The sequence below is a fragment of the Pezoporus flaviventris genome, unplaced genomic scaffold (assembly GCF_033815535.1).
Source record: "Pezoporus flaviventris isolate CSIRO_AGI_PZ_B2104156 unplaced genomic scaffold, CSIRO_AGI_Pfla_v1 ptg000023l, whole genome shotgun sequence".
Lineage (NCBI taxonomy): Eukaryota > Metazoa > Chordata > Aves > Psittaciformes > Psittacidae > Pezoporus > Pezoporus flaviventris.
The window spans coordinates 6,325,902-6,343,689 of NW_026892571.1; the positions used below are offsets into that span (position 1 = coordinate 6,325,902).

Below are 17,788 nucleotides of genomic sequence, written 5' to 3' on the forward strand. Positions count from 1 at the left end.
GCTACACCATCCTCTCCATGAAGCACCATCATGCCCCTTAGAAAGACCTCTCATTCATCTTTCATGCCACCTTCCATTCTTCTGGTCATAGAAGAGCCTTCCTGCTTTCATCCAATCCATGCAACTTCAACTTCCCCTCTCTTCACAATGAAGGCCAAACTCTCCAGCCTTCAGTCCTCTCCAGCACCCAGCAAATAACAGAGCAAGGCAATCAAATGGCAAGGGACAGCTCTTGCTACAGCAGAACAGAATCCACCCTTTGTAACGGAAGCCCAAGCACCACCTACTGGAACCGCAATGAAACAGACCCCAAAGGCTCCAAACTATGCAGAGGAATCCCTCATTCAGAAACTCAAACCCATCACAGCCCAGCAACACAACCCTTCTTAGTGGCTCAAAAAGCATGGGAGAATGACAGGTCCTGAGTACTCCCCATACACCTCGATGAACAGCCTTTCTTCCACCCTCATCATCCACCTACAGAATGAACTTGATCATTTTTTCAGGCAGCAAGGCTCTGCTAGAACAATAGAGCAAGAACCTCCATTCCCAGATCCTTAGTCCCCATGCCATACATTGCTCCCAGTTACTAACACGATTCACTCATCACACACCCAAACAGAAGCCACCAAGGTTCCACTACAGCATTTTCATCAAGAACACCCCTCAATGCAAAATGCATCCCCTCCAAGGAATCCATCAAGGTCCCTCCATCTGTCCTTGCTTCCACCCCTTCAACCTCTGACATGCAGCAGCAGAAAGGGAATGAGGACAAGTGGTGGTGCTTTGCTGCTCCAAACCTACAGGCATTTAAATCAAGGCAACATTCAGTTGATACAACAGGAAGAACCACAACTAAATGACAACAGAAGTACATCAGCCTCTCAAACATTATAACAAGTGACTTACCTGTAGTGTCACTGGTGTCATCTTCAGAAAAAGAAACTTTCAGTACAGAAAAAATGATTTTGAGGAACACTCTCCCTTAATATGTGCAATCTCGGGGGATGCTGGATAGAAGAAATTACTCTTGTTCTCCAAAAGCTTTGAAAACACTGGAACTGCATGGTGCTCCCTCATGCACCTCTATCCAAGGGGAAGCAGGAAAGTAAGCTGAAAGCTAGTGAAATTCTCTTAAGAAGATAATCAGCTCAGAAGAGTGGAAAGACCTTCCCACACACTCATGAAGATTCCCCAAAATCTTGCCACCTGACAGGTGCCAAAATTCAACAGTCTCCATCTCACCCGTTTCCAAAACTGACAGTATGAGAAGAAAAAAAAAAAACGAGGGATGGACCTTTTCATGATAGAGAAGAAAACAGAAAAAAAAAATTACATCTACTTCAAGAAGGCTTGTTGAGTTGATTACGACAAGCAGTTCTTCCCCTCCCACACAAGACTGAGACCAGAAAGATGATAAAGATTTTGAAGATTCGGGTTTAAGCAATGACATTCTACATTGAAAGCAAATGAATAAAGGCACATACAGCAGTTATCTTCAAAAGCAGTGATACCATTGAGAAGATCAGGCTGCAAAGATATGTAGAAATTCTGGAGGCCTTGAGAGGATCCTGTGGCTGGGCCTCTTCTCAAAGTTATCTATTGGCATCTATCCCATCCATGGGAAATGTGAGCTTCACAGCTAAGCAGGCATTCTCCAGTTCTTCCCCAATGACACAGACTGCATTCTCCCCAGCATCTCCATTTCCTTAATGCAAAGTTCTTCCCTGCTCAAGGTCGTGCTCACCATGATGCAGACACAGGCCCTACTCAGTACCATGACTGCCACAACACCCAAATGTTGCTCCACCAAAAACATGCCCACAACACCCTCTCAGATCATGACCCAGGTCTTTGCACATACCTTCCCTCAGAATTGGCACCACAACATATGGAGTGATACCTTTTCTGCACACTAAGGTTCAAACAAATTGAGTTATTAAAAATGTTTGTATTAGATCTCTGATACCTCTGATCCCAGGCCACATGGATCATTCCTCATGAGAAACACACCAAATACTAGAAAAACCAGAGCTGGGTGTGTATGTCCAGACATCAGAATGAGCCATATGTGGCAATCAGGACACACCATCTATACCAAGGCTGATGATGCAGGTGCCCAAATAGGGAAAGTCAAATACACAGAGGTTACACCCACCTCCTCATGTGCCCTGAGAAATTCTGCCTCAGCAGAACCAAAGAGCCATCTCAGGAACATTAACACCTGTGGAAATGCTGCAGATGCCCACCACTACATAAGGACAGCAGGTTGAAACTCTATTTTCCCACAACCTTCCCAAAACAGGAGCGAAAAGGTTCATCAGACAGTATTCAGTAGTTAGCATCACACCAATTCTTCCCAAACACATTGCTTACATCAGACAGCAGCAGCACTACAGGGTAACTGTCTCTGGTGGGAGAGACACACTCAAAAGTCATTATGGGCATTTCGATACCACACACTGTCTCAAGATCCAGAAGGCCTCCAACTCCAAACACACTGGGAGCCCGGAAAAGGATCCTGGGCAGGAACAGTCTGTGCCCTTCCTGCTTTCTGCTTTACTCTGGTCATTTCCCACACCCCAGCCTGGGACATATGTTCTCAGGACAAGCACAATGTCTCCCATTATTGCCTTACTACACAGGCCACTGTCTTCTCAAGGATTTCCAATTCAGACAAATCTTCCCAAGGACTGCTCAAGGTCACCCTTCGTATCATGAGGTGCTAAGGCCATACTCAGGCCCACTGCCACATTCACCACCCTGTCATGCCACTATTCTCTTCCCAAAATGAGGGCTCACTCCAGCATTTATGGATCCTTCCAAACATTGAGAGTATTCTAAAAAAAATTAACAACAAACCCAAACAACAATTGTATATAGAGATGACATGCAGCACACAAAAGCTGATGAAAGAACACCTCTAAATTGCAATGGAATTCATTACATTCTGGGGTACAGCAAGACAAATATTTACAAGAACCCCAATGTAAAAGATTATATTGGTTCTGTAGGACAATTTGGATTTAGGGGTTTGTTATCAGAGGGCTGTTTGTTTTTTTCCTTTGTGTGTGGCTGCTGATTCAAATATTGAAAGAACACCAAAGCAGACCAGTGTATGTCATGCCCCTTCACAGGTCAGGAGAACAAATTCACAACTTTTGACATCAATGAGAGTCCCATTAAAAAAAAAAAAAAGAGCAAACCCAGCCCCAAAACAACACAGCCTTATCACTGTGTTTATCAGACTCTGTAGTTGACCCTTCATATTCTGTTACCTCAGATGGAACTGATCCACACCTGGGAGCTCTTTTACACCTCTGAAATGTTAAACATGTATTTGTAGAGATGGTGTCAAAATAGCACTGATGGCAATAGGCACTGATTTCCTTCTGTGAGAGAACAACTTGAATGCTGATGAGCACAGCACTGCAATGGATGCCAAAAAAAAATATATGGGAATATTTGGGTTTTTTTTTAAATACAAATTTTCCAGTTCTTCGTTCATGATGTCAATTCTGATGATATACTGAGACTATCCAAAAAGTCCAGCGACACTTCTGCAGCCAGGAAAACTACAGCATGATTCAGGAGTGCATAAATACAAATGGAAACCTGTAATTACTGACATCAACGATGATTCAGTGTCCTACGCCTGAACACTTTATGCTACTGAGCTGAGTTACATCCGTGCATACAGGAAAATGCCTCCCTAATTTCATTATGACTCTCGTGGAAGAACAGATGTGGAGAATATCCACCACAGGCAAAGGGGAAAGGGACGAGAGGAAAGAAAGGAAGGGAGCGCCACTAACCGTCTGCAGCAGAGTGGACGCCTCCGGCTGCGTCTCTTTCGCTGCGGAACCGGGCGGCGGTGGGAAGTTGGGGCTGAAAACCATCAGGTCGCTCTTGCCCGTGCCGTCCGTCACGCACAGGCTTCGGCTCTGGCGCTGCGAATACGACCAGCTCCCCACTTCGCTGGCGCACACGAGCGTGGTCGGACCGGGACCCGACAGCACGGCCGACCGCGCCGCCCACCTCGCCGCCCCATACAGCACCACCGCCAGCAGGAACAGGCTCGACACCACGCAGATGGCCACCACCAGCCACACGTTCGTCCTCGTCGCCGATGCTACCGATGCACTGCCTTCCGCCATTCGCATCCCCGCCCCCGACGAGCCCGAACCTGAGGCAGCGAGCGCCGCCTCGGCGCCCTCCACCAGCGACACGCTCAGCGTGGCCGTGGCCGAGCGCGCAGGCTCGCCGTGGTCCCGCACCACGATCACTAGGCGCTGCCGACGGCCGTCAGCCTCCTCCAGCGCCCGCGTCGTGCTCACCTCCCCGCTGTAAAGCCCCACGCGGAACGGGCCCTTGCCCCGAGGCTCCCACAGCTCGTAGCGCAGCCACGCGTTGTAGCCCGAGTCCGCGTCCACCGCGCGGATCTTCGCCAACACCTGCCCCGCCGGCGCCCCCCACGACGCCCACGCCCACAGCGCCAAAGAGTCCGCACCCGACGCCGCCGAGCCCGCGGCTCCAGCGCCCGGCCCGCCCCCGGCAGGCGGCAGCAGCACCGGCGCGTTGTCGTTCTCGTCCAGCACGAAGAGCTGCACCGTGGCGTTGCCGCACAGCGCCGGCTCCCCCGCGTCCACCGCCCGCACCTCGAACTGCAGCACCTGCAGCTCCTCGTAGTCCAGCGGCTGCAGCGCCCACAGCCGACCGCTCTCCGCGTCCACCGACACGTAGCTCGACGCCGGACGCCATCCGACGCCCGACACCGCCGCTCCGCCGCCGCTCTCCGCCACCGAGTAGCTCACGCGCCCGTTGCCCGCCTCGTCCGGGTCCCGCGCCCACAGCCGCGCCAGCTCCGCGCCCGCAGCGTTGTTCTCCCGCGCCAGCACCGTGTACACGGCCTGCGTGAACGCCGGCGCGTTGTCGTTCACGTCCGACACCGGCACACGCAGACCCCGGCTGGCGCGCAGCGGCGGCGCCCCGCCGTCCTCCACCCGCACCTCCACCTCGTATTCAGACACCCGCTCCCGGTCCAGCGCCTCCCGCAGCACCAGCGAGTACGAGCCCGCGAATGTCGACACCAGACCGAAAGGCGACGGGGGCCACACCGTGCAGCGCACCCGACCGTTCGCCCCCGAGTCTCGGTCCGACACGCTCAGCAGAGCCACCACCGTCCCCACCGCCGCGTTCTCCGGCACCGGCACCGACAGCGACGTCACCCACACCTCCGGTGAGTTGTCATTCACGTCCAGCACCTCCAGTTCCACGCTGCAGTGTCCCGACAGCGGAGGCGTCCCTTTATCTCTCGCTTCAACACGAAAATCAAAAATACTGACTTCTTCGAAGTCCAGCGCGCCCGTCAGAAGGATTTCTCCCGTTTTCGGATTGACAGTAATCACATCTTTTCCACTCAGGGGAAGGAAGTTTGTCACTGTGTAGGTCATCTCACTGTTAATTCCTTCATCCGGATCCATGGCGTGCACCCGAGCCACCAGCGTCCCCTCTGCAGCACTCTCCGGCAACTGCACTTTATACACAGACTTGTTGAAGTGGGGTGCATTGTCGTTGGCATCCAGCACCGAGATCACTAGCTCCATAGTGCCCGTCAGCGGTGGACGGCCTCCATCTGTCGCCGACAGGACCAGACGGTGAATCGGCATCGTCTCCCGGTCCAGTGCTTTCATTAAAACAAGGTCGGGTACAATATTACGGCCATTCGATTTTTGTAAATCCACACCGAAATGCTCGCTGGGGCTGAGGCTATACGAGAGCTGAGCGTTGGCTCCGACATCTGCATCCGACGCGCCCTCCAGAGGGAAACGAGAACCCGGCAACGACGATTCCGCGATGCTGAGGTTTTTGAGGGTAGCGGGGAAGACCGGGGCGTTGTCGTTGATGTCGGTGACCTCCAGCTCCACATGGAACACGCGCAGCGGCCGCTCCACCAGCACCTCCAGCCGCAGGGAGCAAGGCGCGCTCTTCCCACACAGCTCCTCCCGGTCCAGCCGCGAGCTCACCACCAGCGCCCCGCTCGCCCCGCTCACCTCCACGCTCGCCCGCCGGCCCTGCGACACCAGCCGCAACCGCCGCGCCTCCGGCTCGCCCGCCTCCAGGCCCAGGTCCTGCGCCAGCCGGCCCACCACCGTGCCGGCCTTGGCTTCCTCCGGCACCGAGTACCGCACCTGCCCGCCGACCAGCGCCCAGGCCAACTGCAGCACCAGCACCCGCAACAAGGCACCACGACACACGCAGCTCATCGCCTCCGGCATCGGCGCAGGCTCCGCACGGTCCCCCGCCGCCGTCCGGATGCTCCGGTTCTCCTGCCTGGCCCGCGCCGCCCCCCCGCGCTCACAGCCGGGTTCTCCGCCACTGGCACCGGGGCGGAGCCGCTGACACGCCGTTTCTGAGCCTGCAGCGACACCGTGTGCTGCTCCAACGCCTCACACACTCCCCGGCATCGGCCAAGCCTCCGGACCCGGGCTGCTCCCCTCTCGCTCGCCTTTTCTCTCCCCTTCTTCTCTTTCTTTTCCTTATTCCTTTTTCTTTGCTTGCACACATTTATTTCCTTCTTCCTCTTTCTTCACCATCTTGCCTTTTTTTTCTCATTTACCTGGTTTTCATCAGGTCTCCATTTGCCATTTTCATTCTTGCCCAACCCTACCCTGCTCTTTCAGATTTTTTTATTTCTCTCCGCACCCTTCTCTACCCTTTATCCCCGCTGGCATCTCCCCAGTCGCCTCGGGTGCCGCGGCGGATACCGTCAAAGACGGACCTATCCCCGCTGCTGACGGAGCAGCAATGCCGGAGCGCGGTGCTTTCCCCACGGGAGGGGCTGCTGCAGATCAGCTCCACTCAGTGGCTAGAATTGACGTCGGTGCTGGTTCGTCACCACCCATATCGTGTCTTCTTCCTTTCATTCTTTCTCAATCCCTCCATTTCCTCACTGCCTTTCTACTCCCTTCCTGCTTGTGCCTCCTTTCCTTTGCGCTTTTTAACTTTTTCTCTTATTAGTTGTCTTACTTTCTCTTCATGTGCCTATTTTTTCCTTCTCTTTCTCTGACTCTTTTGAGTCTTCCTTAACTGAAATATTTTCAGAAGTCCACACTACGCTTGCAGTAAGGATGTACAGGGCCTCTCAGGGGCTTTTATACCCCTTCCTCACCACTCCTCATCTACCTTTACACTGTCCATGAGTACCTAGGATGTTAAGTTTCTCAACTTCATTCTGCAACTCCAGGTAGCATGGGTTCATGTTGGTAATCTCAATAATCTTTTTTCTTTTTTCCTTTCAGCGGTTCCTTCATTTCCTTCTTTTGCTGCTTTTCTTTCTGTATTTCTCACTTCCTCTCTTCTTCTTTCTTGGCCTGCCCTGCTCTTTGCCTCCACTTCTCTTCTGCTTCCACCCTTGTCCCTTCTTTTTGTCTTTTACCAAAATGTTCTTAAAATAGGTACACCATACTCGTCATGAAGCACAAACATACTTTGGAAAGAGCTCTCATACCTTTTCCCTATCATCTTGTATTCCAGTGGACATGTAACAGCATTCCTGCCTTTGTCCTATCCATGCACCTCCAGCTTCCTCTCTTCAAGATGTGGTCCACGCTCTTCAGCCCTCTCAAGGACCCAGCACATAAGAGAGCAAGGCAATCATATGGCAAAGAACAGCTCTGCTACAGTGGAACAGAGTCCATCACACAAACACAATCCCAAGTATCTGGTACTGGGACCTCTAATGAAGTAGGTTCCAGAGACTCCAAACTTCATGAAGAAGTAGCTCAGGAATTCAAACCCATCACCTGCCCAAAAGCTCAAAAAGCACAGGGTAACCACAGCTTCCGAGTACTCCTCATGGACCTCGATGAACAGCTATTTTTCCAACCACAGAATGAACATGAAGCTCTTACTGCTTTTTTCTGGCACACATGCTCTGCCAGAACAACACAGCAAGAACCTCCATTCCCAGGGCATTACTCCCACGGAATATTTATTCCCCTTAGTCTCACTCCTTAGGATGATCCACTCATCACACACCAGAACTAAAGCCAAGGTAACACCACAGCATTTTCACTGAGAACATTCCCTCAATGCCCAATGCATACAAACCAGGGAATGCATAAAAGTCCCTCCTCCATCTGTTCTTGCTTCCACCTGCAAAACCACAGCCACGCAGCAGCAGGAAGGGAATGAGAGCAGGCAGGGGTGCTTTTCTGCTCCAAACCTACAGGCCTTTAAATCCAAGCAAAATTTTGATTCAATATGAAGAAACTGAAACTGAATGACAACAAAGGTACATCAGCCTCTCAAACACATTATAATGACTTACCTCTAGTGTCACCGGTGTCATCTTCAGAAAGGAAAGCATGATTGGTTTTGAGAGACCTTGTCCCTTAACATGAGCTGCAATCTGAGGGGATGCTGGACAGAAAAAATTACTGATGTTCTCCAAAAGCTTTGAAAATGCTCAACATTGTATGGTGCTCTCTCATGCACCTCTATCAAGGAGGAAGAAGGAGGGAGACCTGAAAGTCAGACATTCTCTTAACATCCTCAGCTCAGGAGAGTGGAAAAAACTTCCAACATGATAACCCAAAATCCTGCTACCTGACAGCTGCTAACATTCAGCAATGTCCATCTCATCTCCTGTTTCCAACACATTGCCAATAAAAGCATGGGCATTTTCACTATGGACAAGAAAATGAAACTCATGTGAATTGACTGCAACAGCAGGTTTGGTGACATCTTGATTACAAAAACTGTTTCCCCTCCCTCATAGAGCTAAGAACAGAAAAATTTTACAAAGCTTCTGTTTGACAACTGACATTCCACACAAACCCCAAATGATTAAAAACATGTATAGCAGTTATCTTCAAAAGCAGGGATACCACAACACCGTAACACTGAGAACTTCTGGAGTTATCAGCATTCTCTATCCTCTGTTATGGGAAATGCTATCTCCACAGCTAAGCAGACATTCTTCCCAGCATCAACATTTCTCTCAGGCAATACTCTACCCTGCTCAAGGTCATGCTCCTCATGACGCTGACACAGGGCCTACTCAGTACCATCACTGCCGCAGTACCCAGACATTGCTCCACCACAAAAACATGCCCCAGCTCTAAACCCCTCTCAAATCATGACCCGTCTTTGCACATACTGTCCCTCATGATTGGCACCACAGTATATGGAGTGATACCTTTTCTGCATAGTAAAGTTCCATTTGAAATTGAGTTCTTAAAAATGTTTGGATTAGAGCTCTGACACCTCTGATCCCAGATCACAAGGATCTTATTCTTCAAGAGAACCACATTAAATGCTAGAAAACCAAAGCTGGGCATGTATATCCAGACATCAAAATGAGCCATGCTTAACAGGATACATCATCTCTACCAAAGCTGATGATGCAGGTACACAAGGAGAGAGAGTCAAGCACACAGAGATTACAGCCACCTCATATTTCCTGAGAAATCCTGCCTCAGCAGGACCAACGAACTACCATAGCAGCATCAACACCTGTGGAAATGCTGTAGATGCTCACCACTATACAAGAACAGCAGCTTAAAACATTTTCCTACAACCTTTCCAAATCAGGAACAAAAAGATTCATCAGACACTATTCAGCAGGCAACCCCACCAACTCAACACATTCCTTATGCTAGGCAGCAGCAGTACAGAGGACTGTCTCTGGTGGGAGATACCCATAAACTCAAAAGACATTGCTGACAATTCAATAAAACACTATCACAAGATCCAGAAGGCTTACAACTCCAGCCATGCTGGGAGCCTGGGAAAGGATTATGGGTAAGAACAGTATGTCCCTTTCCTGCTTCATGCTTTCCTTTGGGCATCTTTCACTCCTGTTTGGGACATGCATTCTCAGGACACGTATGTCATCTCCAATTATTGCCCTACTACATGGCCAGTGATCCTTCCAAAAATTTCCAGTTCAGGCTTCCTGTTGCTCAAGGTCACCCTTCCTATTGTGAGGTGCTAAGGCCCTACTCAAGGCCATTGCCACATTCACCTCCCTGACAGTGTTCTCTTCCCCAGTTGAGGATTGACTCCAGCATTTGTGGACCCTTCCAAACAATGACTAATTAAAAAATAACCCCAAACCAATTGTATCACAGACTGTGTGCAGGGCACAAAAGGTGACAGAAAAGCTCTGCATTGCAATGGAATTATGTTCCGTGACAGAACAACCCAAATGTTGACAAGTCCCCCAATGTAAAAGATTATATTGGTTCTGTAGGACAATCTGAACTCAGTACTTTGTGGGGTTCTTTGGTTTTTTCCTTTGTGTGTGGCTGTTGATGCAAATATTGAACATCAAAGCGGCCCAGTCTATGTCATGCCACTTCACTGGTCAGGAGCACAAATCAGTAACTGTTGCCATCAGTGAGAGCCACGGAAAAAACATACTGGTCATATGTGTTCAGCAGACTGTAGCTGACCAAGTTATCCACCTGGGACCTCTGTTACAACTCTGAAATGTTACACGTATTTCTAGAGACGGTGTTGGCACAGCTCTGTTCGAAGTGGGCACTGATTTCCTTCTTTAAGAACTCGAATTATTACAAGCACAGCACATTACAATACCACCTAATGTAGTATAACCTATGAGGTTTCCAGTACTTCCTTGAGGCTGCCGATGCTGATGATAAACTGAAAGACCATCCAAACAGGCCAGAAACAGAAATCTACAGCATGATGGGGGGCAGTAAGGGAGGGAGAGGAAGAAATACATACAAAAACTTCCTGCTTCTGACACCTATGGTGGTTCACAGTCCTCTATATTACGGTACCGAGCAGAGTTACATCCTTGCTAAAGAACACTAAAATGCCTACCCTAATTTCATCATGAATCTGGTCGAGGAAGTAAAAAGGAGGAAATCCACCACAGGTACTGAAATTCCTGAAATCCCAAATATCACGTGGTGTCACGCCTCTTCATAGGAGAATCAAAAAACAATGACACCCCATATAAGACCAGGGATTGCCTTCTAGGAGAGATCTTTCCCTTCACACCCATCAAAGAGCCGGGGTACTACATTCAGGATACAGAGGCAGATACCAACATTCTTGCACAGCACCCACCGCCATCAGGACTCAGGGGCTGAGCCAGGCTCACAGCGGCAGGAGGAGCGAGAAGGGCGACAGGAATAGAAGGCGTTGGGGGAAGGGCGAGAGGCGAGGCAGGGAGCGCCACTGACCGTCTGCAGCAGAGCGGATGCATCCGGATGCGTCTCTTTCGCTGCGGAACCGGGCGGCGGTGGGAAGTTGGGGCTGAAAACCATCAGGTCGCTCTTGCCCGCGCCATCCGTCACGCACAGGCTCCGGCTCTGGCGCTGCGAGTACGACCAGCTCCCCACTTCGCTGGCGCACACAAACGTGGTCGGACCGGGACCCGACAGCACGGCCGACCGCGCCGCCCACCGCGCCGCCACGTACAGCACCACCGCCAGCAGGAACAGGCTCGACACCGCGCAGATGGCCACCACCAGCCACACGTTCGTCGTCGTCGTCGATGCTGCCGATGCACCGCCCTCTGCCGTTCGCAGCCCCGCCCCCAACGAGCCTGAGCCCGCAGCCGCCAGCACCGCCTCGGCGCCCTCCACCAGCGACACGCTCAGCGTGGCCGTGGCCGAGCGCGCAGGCTCGCCGTGGTCCCGCACCACGATCACCAGGCGCTGCCGAGGGCCGTCCGCCTCCTCCAGCGCCCGCGCCGTGCTCACCTCGCCGCTGTAAAGCCCCACGCGGAACGGGCCCTTGCCCCGAGGCTCCCACAGCTCGTAGCGCAGCCACGCGTTGTAGCCCGAGTCCGCGTCCACCGCGCGGATCTTCGCCAACACCTGCCCCGCCGGCGCCCCCCACGTCGCCCACGCCCACAGCGCCAAAGAGTCCGCACCCGACGCCGCCGAGCCCGCGGCCCCGGCGCCCGGCCCGCCCCCGGCAGGCGGCAGCAGCACCGGCGCGTTGTCGTTCTCGTCCAGCACGAAGAGCTGCACCGTGGCGTTGCCGCACAGCGCCGGCTCCCCCGCGTCCACCGCCCGCACCTCGAACTGCAGCACCTGCAGCTCCTCGTAGTCCAGCGGCTGCAGCGCCCACAGCCGACCGCTCTCCGCGTCCACCGACACGTAGCTCGACGCCGGACGCCACCCGACGCCCGACACCGCGGCCCCGCCGCCGCTCTCCGCCACCGAGTAGCTCACGCGCCCGTTGCCCGCCTCGTCCGGGTCCCGCGCCCACAGCCGCGCCAGCTCCGCGCCCGCCGCGTTGTTCTCCCGCGCCAGCACCGTGTACACGGCCTGCGCGAACGCCGGCGCGTTGTCGTTCACGTCCGACACCGGCACACGCAGACCCCGGCTGGCGCGCAGCGGCGGCGCCCCGCCGTCCTCCACCCGCACCTCCACATCGTATTCAGACACCCGCTCCCGGTCCAGCGCCTCCTGAAGCACCAGCGAGTACGAGCCCGCGAATGTCGACACCAGACCGAAAGGCGACGGGGGCCACACCGTGCAGCGCACCCGACCGTTCGCCCCCGAGTCTCGGTCCGACACGCTCAGCAGAGCCACCACCGTCCCCACAGCCGCGTCCTCTGGCACCGGCACCGACAGCGACGTCACCCACACCTCCGGTGCGTTGTCGTTCACGTCCAGCACTTCCACCACCACCTTGCAGTGACCCGACAGTGGGGGAGTCCCCTGATCTTTGGATTTAACATTTAGGTTGTATAAAGCAACTGTCTCAAAGTCCAGGGCGCCAGTCAGTTTGATCTCCCCGCTCTTCTCATCTATTCTGAATGCAGCTGATGCCGAGGAAGGAACAATAGTATCTATTTCATAAATCACTTCTCCATATACTCCTAAGTCCGGATCAGTTGCGCGTACACGAGCCACCAACGTGCCTTCTAAGGCGTCTTCAGGCAAAACTGCACTGTACACAGACTGGTTGAAATAGGGCGCATTGTCATTCACGTCCAGCACTATAAGCAGCAGCTCCACAGCACCCGTTAGCGGCGGACGGCCCCCGTCTGTCGCCGTTAGCACCAAACGGTGAATCGGCATCGTCTCACGGTCCAGAGGTTTCGTGAGCACCAGAAACAAGGATTTACTGAGCGAGTTACTGTTTTCTTCCTCTACTCTAAAATTCTCGCTGGGGCTGAGGCTATAGGTGAGCTGCGCGTTGGCTCCAACATCTGCATCCGACGCGTCCTCCAGGGGGAAACGAGACCCTGGCAGCGACGATTCTGCGATGCTGAGGTTTTTGCGGGCGGAGGGGAAGACCGGGGCGTTGTCGTTGATGTCGGTGACCTCCAGCTCCACATGGAACACGCGCAGCGGCCGCTCCACCAGCACCTCCAGCCGCAGGGAGCAAGGCGCGCTCTTCCCACACAGCTCCTCCCGGTCCAGCCGCGAGCTCACCACCAGCGCCCCGCTCGCCCCGCTCACCTCCACGCTCGCCCGCCGGCCCTGCGACACCAGCCGCAGCCGCCGCGCCTCCGGCTCGCCCGCCTCCAGGCCCAGGTCCTGCGCCAGCCGGCCCACCACCGTGCCGGCCTTGGCTTCCTCCGGCACCGAGTACCGCACCTGCCCGCCGACCAGCACCCAGGCCAGCTGCAGCACCAGCACCCGCAACAAGGCAGCCTCACACACGCCGCCCATCGCCATCGCCGCTGGAGGTACCCACCCAGGCCAGCACGGTTTTCCGGCGCCGCCCGGGTGCACAGGCTCTTCCGTTCGGCCCCCTCTGCCCCCCCACGTTCACAGCCGGGCTCTCCGCCGATCGCACCGGGGCGGAGCGGCCGACACGCCGTTTCTGAGCCTGCAGCGACACCGTGTGCTACTCCAACGCTTCACATGCTTTCTGACACCGCCCAATCCTACGGACCCGAGCTGCTCCGCTCGCGACTTCTTCCCCTGTTCCCCTTTCCTTTCAGTCTTTCTTATTCCTTTTTCTTTGCACTTCTTACTCTTTCTTCCGTTTTCAGTATTCCCGCAGTTATGTCATTTTATTCTATGATTCTATTATTCTATTCGTGTCACTCGTTCTTTTATTTTCCTCATTGTCGTTTTCTTCATCATTCCTTTTTTTTTTTCATTTTCCTTTAGCTTTCTTCCCCTTTGTTCTTTCTTCCATTTCTTTATTCTCTTCGATTTCCTTTCCGTTCTTGCCCTGCCCTGCTCTTTACACCTCTGTCCCTTCTCTTCTAACTCTTCTCTCTACCCCCATTTACAGTTTCTCCACTGGGTCTGGTGCCGCGGCAGACACTGTCAGAGATGGATCTATTCTCTGCACTGCTCATTCCTTTTCTCTTCTTTTTTTCTCTCCTCCTCTCCTCTCCTCCTACACCACTCCACCAACGCCTTCCTCTTCTCTGGTTTGTCTCTTAAACCAACATATTTATGATCACTCTTGTCATGTAGCAAATACATACCCTTTGGTAATTGCTCTTCCCTGCTGCCTTCTATCTCTCCAGATGAGGAACTGCCTTTCTGCTCTCCTCTAGTCTCTGAAGACAGACTACACAGTCAATTCCCTTTCTAGAAGCAGACGACACTCTTCTCTCAAGGAAGAGAATCCACTATCCTCTGAAAATTAACCAAACACTGACATCTCAGTAAACATGCTCCAATGACTCTATCTCAGGTGAGTCTCTCATTGAGGAACTGAAATCCATCACAACTAAGCACAACAATCTTCAGTGAAAGCTCAAAAAGTAGGGGGCTACCACAACTCCTGAGCAGTCTTCATGTACCTCAATGATAAGCCATTTATCAGGCCTCATTTTCTACCTGTACAGTGAATGTCAAGCTCCTGCTTCTTTCTGGCAGCCATGCTCTGCCAATAAAACACAGCAGGAACCTCCATACTCATGTTAGTTCCCATGGAATACTATTCAATCAGTACAATTCATTCATCACAGCCAAAAACCTCCGTGACACCACAGTGTTTTCCCTGAGAACATCTCCTCAGTGCCCAACACATCTACTCCAAGAAATCCATCAAGGTCCCTCCTCCATCTGTCCCAGCTTCCACCTGCTCAACCTCTGCCAGGCAGCAGCAGGAAAGAAACAAAAGCAGGCAGTGGTGCTTTGCTGCTCCAAACCTACAGGCATTCCAACCCAAGCAGCATCCAGTCAGTCCAAAAGGAAGAAGCCACAAGTGAATGAGTACAAAAGTACATCAGCTTCTCAAATACATCCTCATGAACAATTGACTTACCTGTAATGTTACCTGCAAATGTGGGGGGTATTGTGCAGAAAAAAAAAATTGATGTTCTCCAAAAGCTTTGAAAATCATGTGTGGTCCTCCCTCATGCACCTCTATCAAAGGTGAAATACGAGGGAGACCTTAAAGCTACAAATATTATTTCAACATCATCATCAGGAGAGTGGAAAAACATTCCCACACATTCATGAATATTGCTCCAAAACCTGTCACCTGACAGCTGACAAAATTCAGCAGTCTGTATCTCATTCCCTGCCCCCAACACACAGCCAACATGAGAGAAGAAAAAGTGGTAGGCATTTTTGCTACAGACATGAGAACAAAAGAAACCCATGTTAGCATAGTGAAAATCCAGGTTTGCTGAAGGAGAGCACTTCTTCTCCTCCCTTGCAAGACAAAGAAAAGGGAGATGAACAAGGAGGCATTCTGAGAAGGCTGTCAGAATGATTCAAATTTCTGTTTGACCAATGACATTCCACACCAAAACCAAATTATCAAAGGCATATGCAGCAGTTATCTTCAAATGCAGTAATACCACAGAAACAACAGGCTGCAATGATATATAGAATTTCTGAAGGCCCTGAGAGGATCCTAGGAGAGCAGCCCTGTGCACTGGGCCTTTTCTCAAGGTTATCTATTGGCATCCTGTATCCTGTGCCATGGGAAATGCAATCTCCATAGCCAAACAGACATTCTCCAGTTCTTCCCCAGTGACACAGAATGCATTCTCCCCAGCATCTCCATTTCTCTCAGGCAACACTCTTCCCTGCTCAAGGTCATGACTCATCCCGTAATGCAGACACAGGCCCAACTCAGCACCATCACTGCCACAATACCCAGACATTGCTCCACCACAAAAACATGTCCCAGCAATAAATACCTCTCTGAGACCATGTCCCAGGACTTTGCACATAGCTTCCCTCAGGATTGGCACCACAACATATGGAGTGATGCCTTTTCTTCACACTAAGGTTCAAACGGAAATTGAGCTCTTAGAAATGTTTGTATTAGATCTCTGATACCTCTGATCCCAGGCCACATGGATCTTATTCCTCACGAGAACCACATCAAATACTAGAAAACCAGAGCTGGGTGTGTATGTCCAGACATCAGAATGAGCCACATGTGACAACAGGATACATCATCTCTACCAAGGCTGACGGTGCAGGTACACAAGGAGGGGAAGTCAAACACAGATTACACCAACCTTGTGTCCTGTGTTGTCCTGCCTCAGCGAGACCAATGAACCATCACAACATCAAGACCTGTGGAAATGCTGTAGATGCCCACGACTATACAAGGGCAGCAGGCTGAAACACTGCCTTCTCACAACTGTCCCAAAACAGGAGTGAAAAGTTTCACCAGACAGTATTCAGCAGACAGCATCCCACCAACTCTTACCCAACACATTCCCCACCTCAACCAGCAGAAACACAGAGCACTGTCTGCTTCAGAGCACAAACTCAAAAGACATTATGGGCATTTCAATACCACACACTATCGCGAGATCCAGAAGGCCTTCAACTCCAGGCAAGCTGGGAGCCTGGGAAAGGATCTTGGAATGGAATAGCCTGTGCCTTCATGTTTTATTCAGGTCTCTTCCTGAATGCGTTCTCAGAGCAAGCATGCTGTCATTACTGTCTTACTACATGGCCCATGGTCTTCCCAAGGATTTCCATTTCAGGCAAGTCTTGCAGCTTCTCAAGATCACCCTTCATATCATGAGATGCTAACATCCTACTCAGGGACACTGCCACATTCACCTCCCTGACATGCCTCTGTTCTTTTCCCCAACTCAGGCCGCACTCAAGCATTTGTGGACCCTTCCAAAAAATGAGAGAACTTTAAAAAAAAACCCAAACCAATCATATCAGATTGTGTGCAACCCACATTACATGTTTAAAAGATATCAGAGCAGCTCTACACTGCAATGGCATTGATTTCATGCTGTGATAGAACAATCCAAATGTGGACAAACAATTCAGTATAATAGAATATACTGGTTCTGTGAGAAAATTTGCATTTAGGGGTTTGTTATTGGGCAGGTTCTGTGTTTTTCTTTTGTAAGCGTGTGGCTGCTGATGCAGATATTGAGAAACAACATCAAAGACTCCAGTGTATGTCACATCACTTCACTGGTCAGTAATATTCACAATTGTTGCCATGAATGAGAGCACCATAAAAACCATACAGCCAGTAGCTCTGTGTTCAGCAGACTCGCTGTAGTTCCTTCAAGTTCTGTTATCTCAGAGAGAACTGATCCACACCTGGATTACATCTCTGAAATTACATGCGTATTTGTAAAAATGGTGTCGGGTGAGCTGTGATGGCAATGGGCTTTTTCTTCTGAGAGAGAACAGACCAGATGCTGACAATCACAGAACTGCAATGGATGCCACCAAAATATAATAGAAATTTTCAGGGTTTTTTTTTAAGGTTTTCCAATTCCATGAGGATGTCAATAATGATGATACAAGTATTGGAAGTCCATGCAAATGGGACTGTCACTTAAGAACGAGGAGTGGAAATCTACAACATGATTCAAGGGTGC

At 51.5% G+C, this 17,788-nt stretch overlaps 1 protein-coding gene across 1 annotated transcript; it reads right to left on the bottom strand.

Moving 5' to 3' along the window:
* Window positions 1-11,108: 11,108 nt before the first annotated feature.
* Window positions 11,109-13,676, bottom strand: LOC133271255 (protocadherin alpha-10-like). Its single transcript, XM_061457201.1, has one exon. The coding sequence runs from the start codon at window positions 13,674-13,676 to the stop codon at window positions 11,109-11,111; it is 2,568 nt and encodes an 855-aa protein (XP_061313185.1).
* Between the last annotated feature and the right edge of the window lie 4,112 nt (window positions 13,677-17,788).

Bases quoted from the DNA above. Each gene is read 5' to 3' on its own strand.
- LOC133271255 (XM_061457201.1), bottom strand. From the start codon at position 13,676: ATGGCGATGGGCGGCGTGTGTGAGGCTGCCTTGTTGCGGGTGCTGGTG.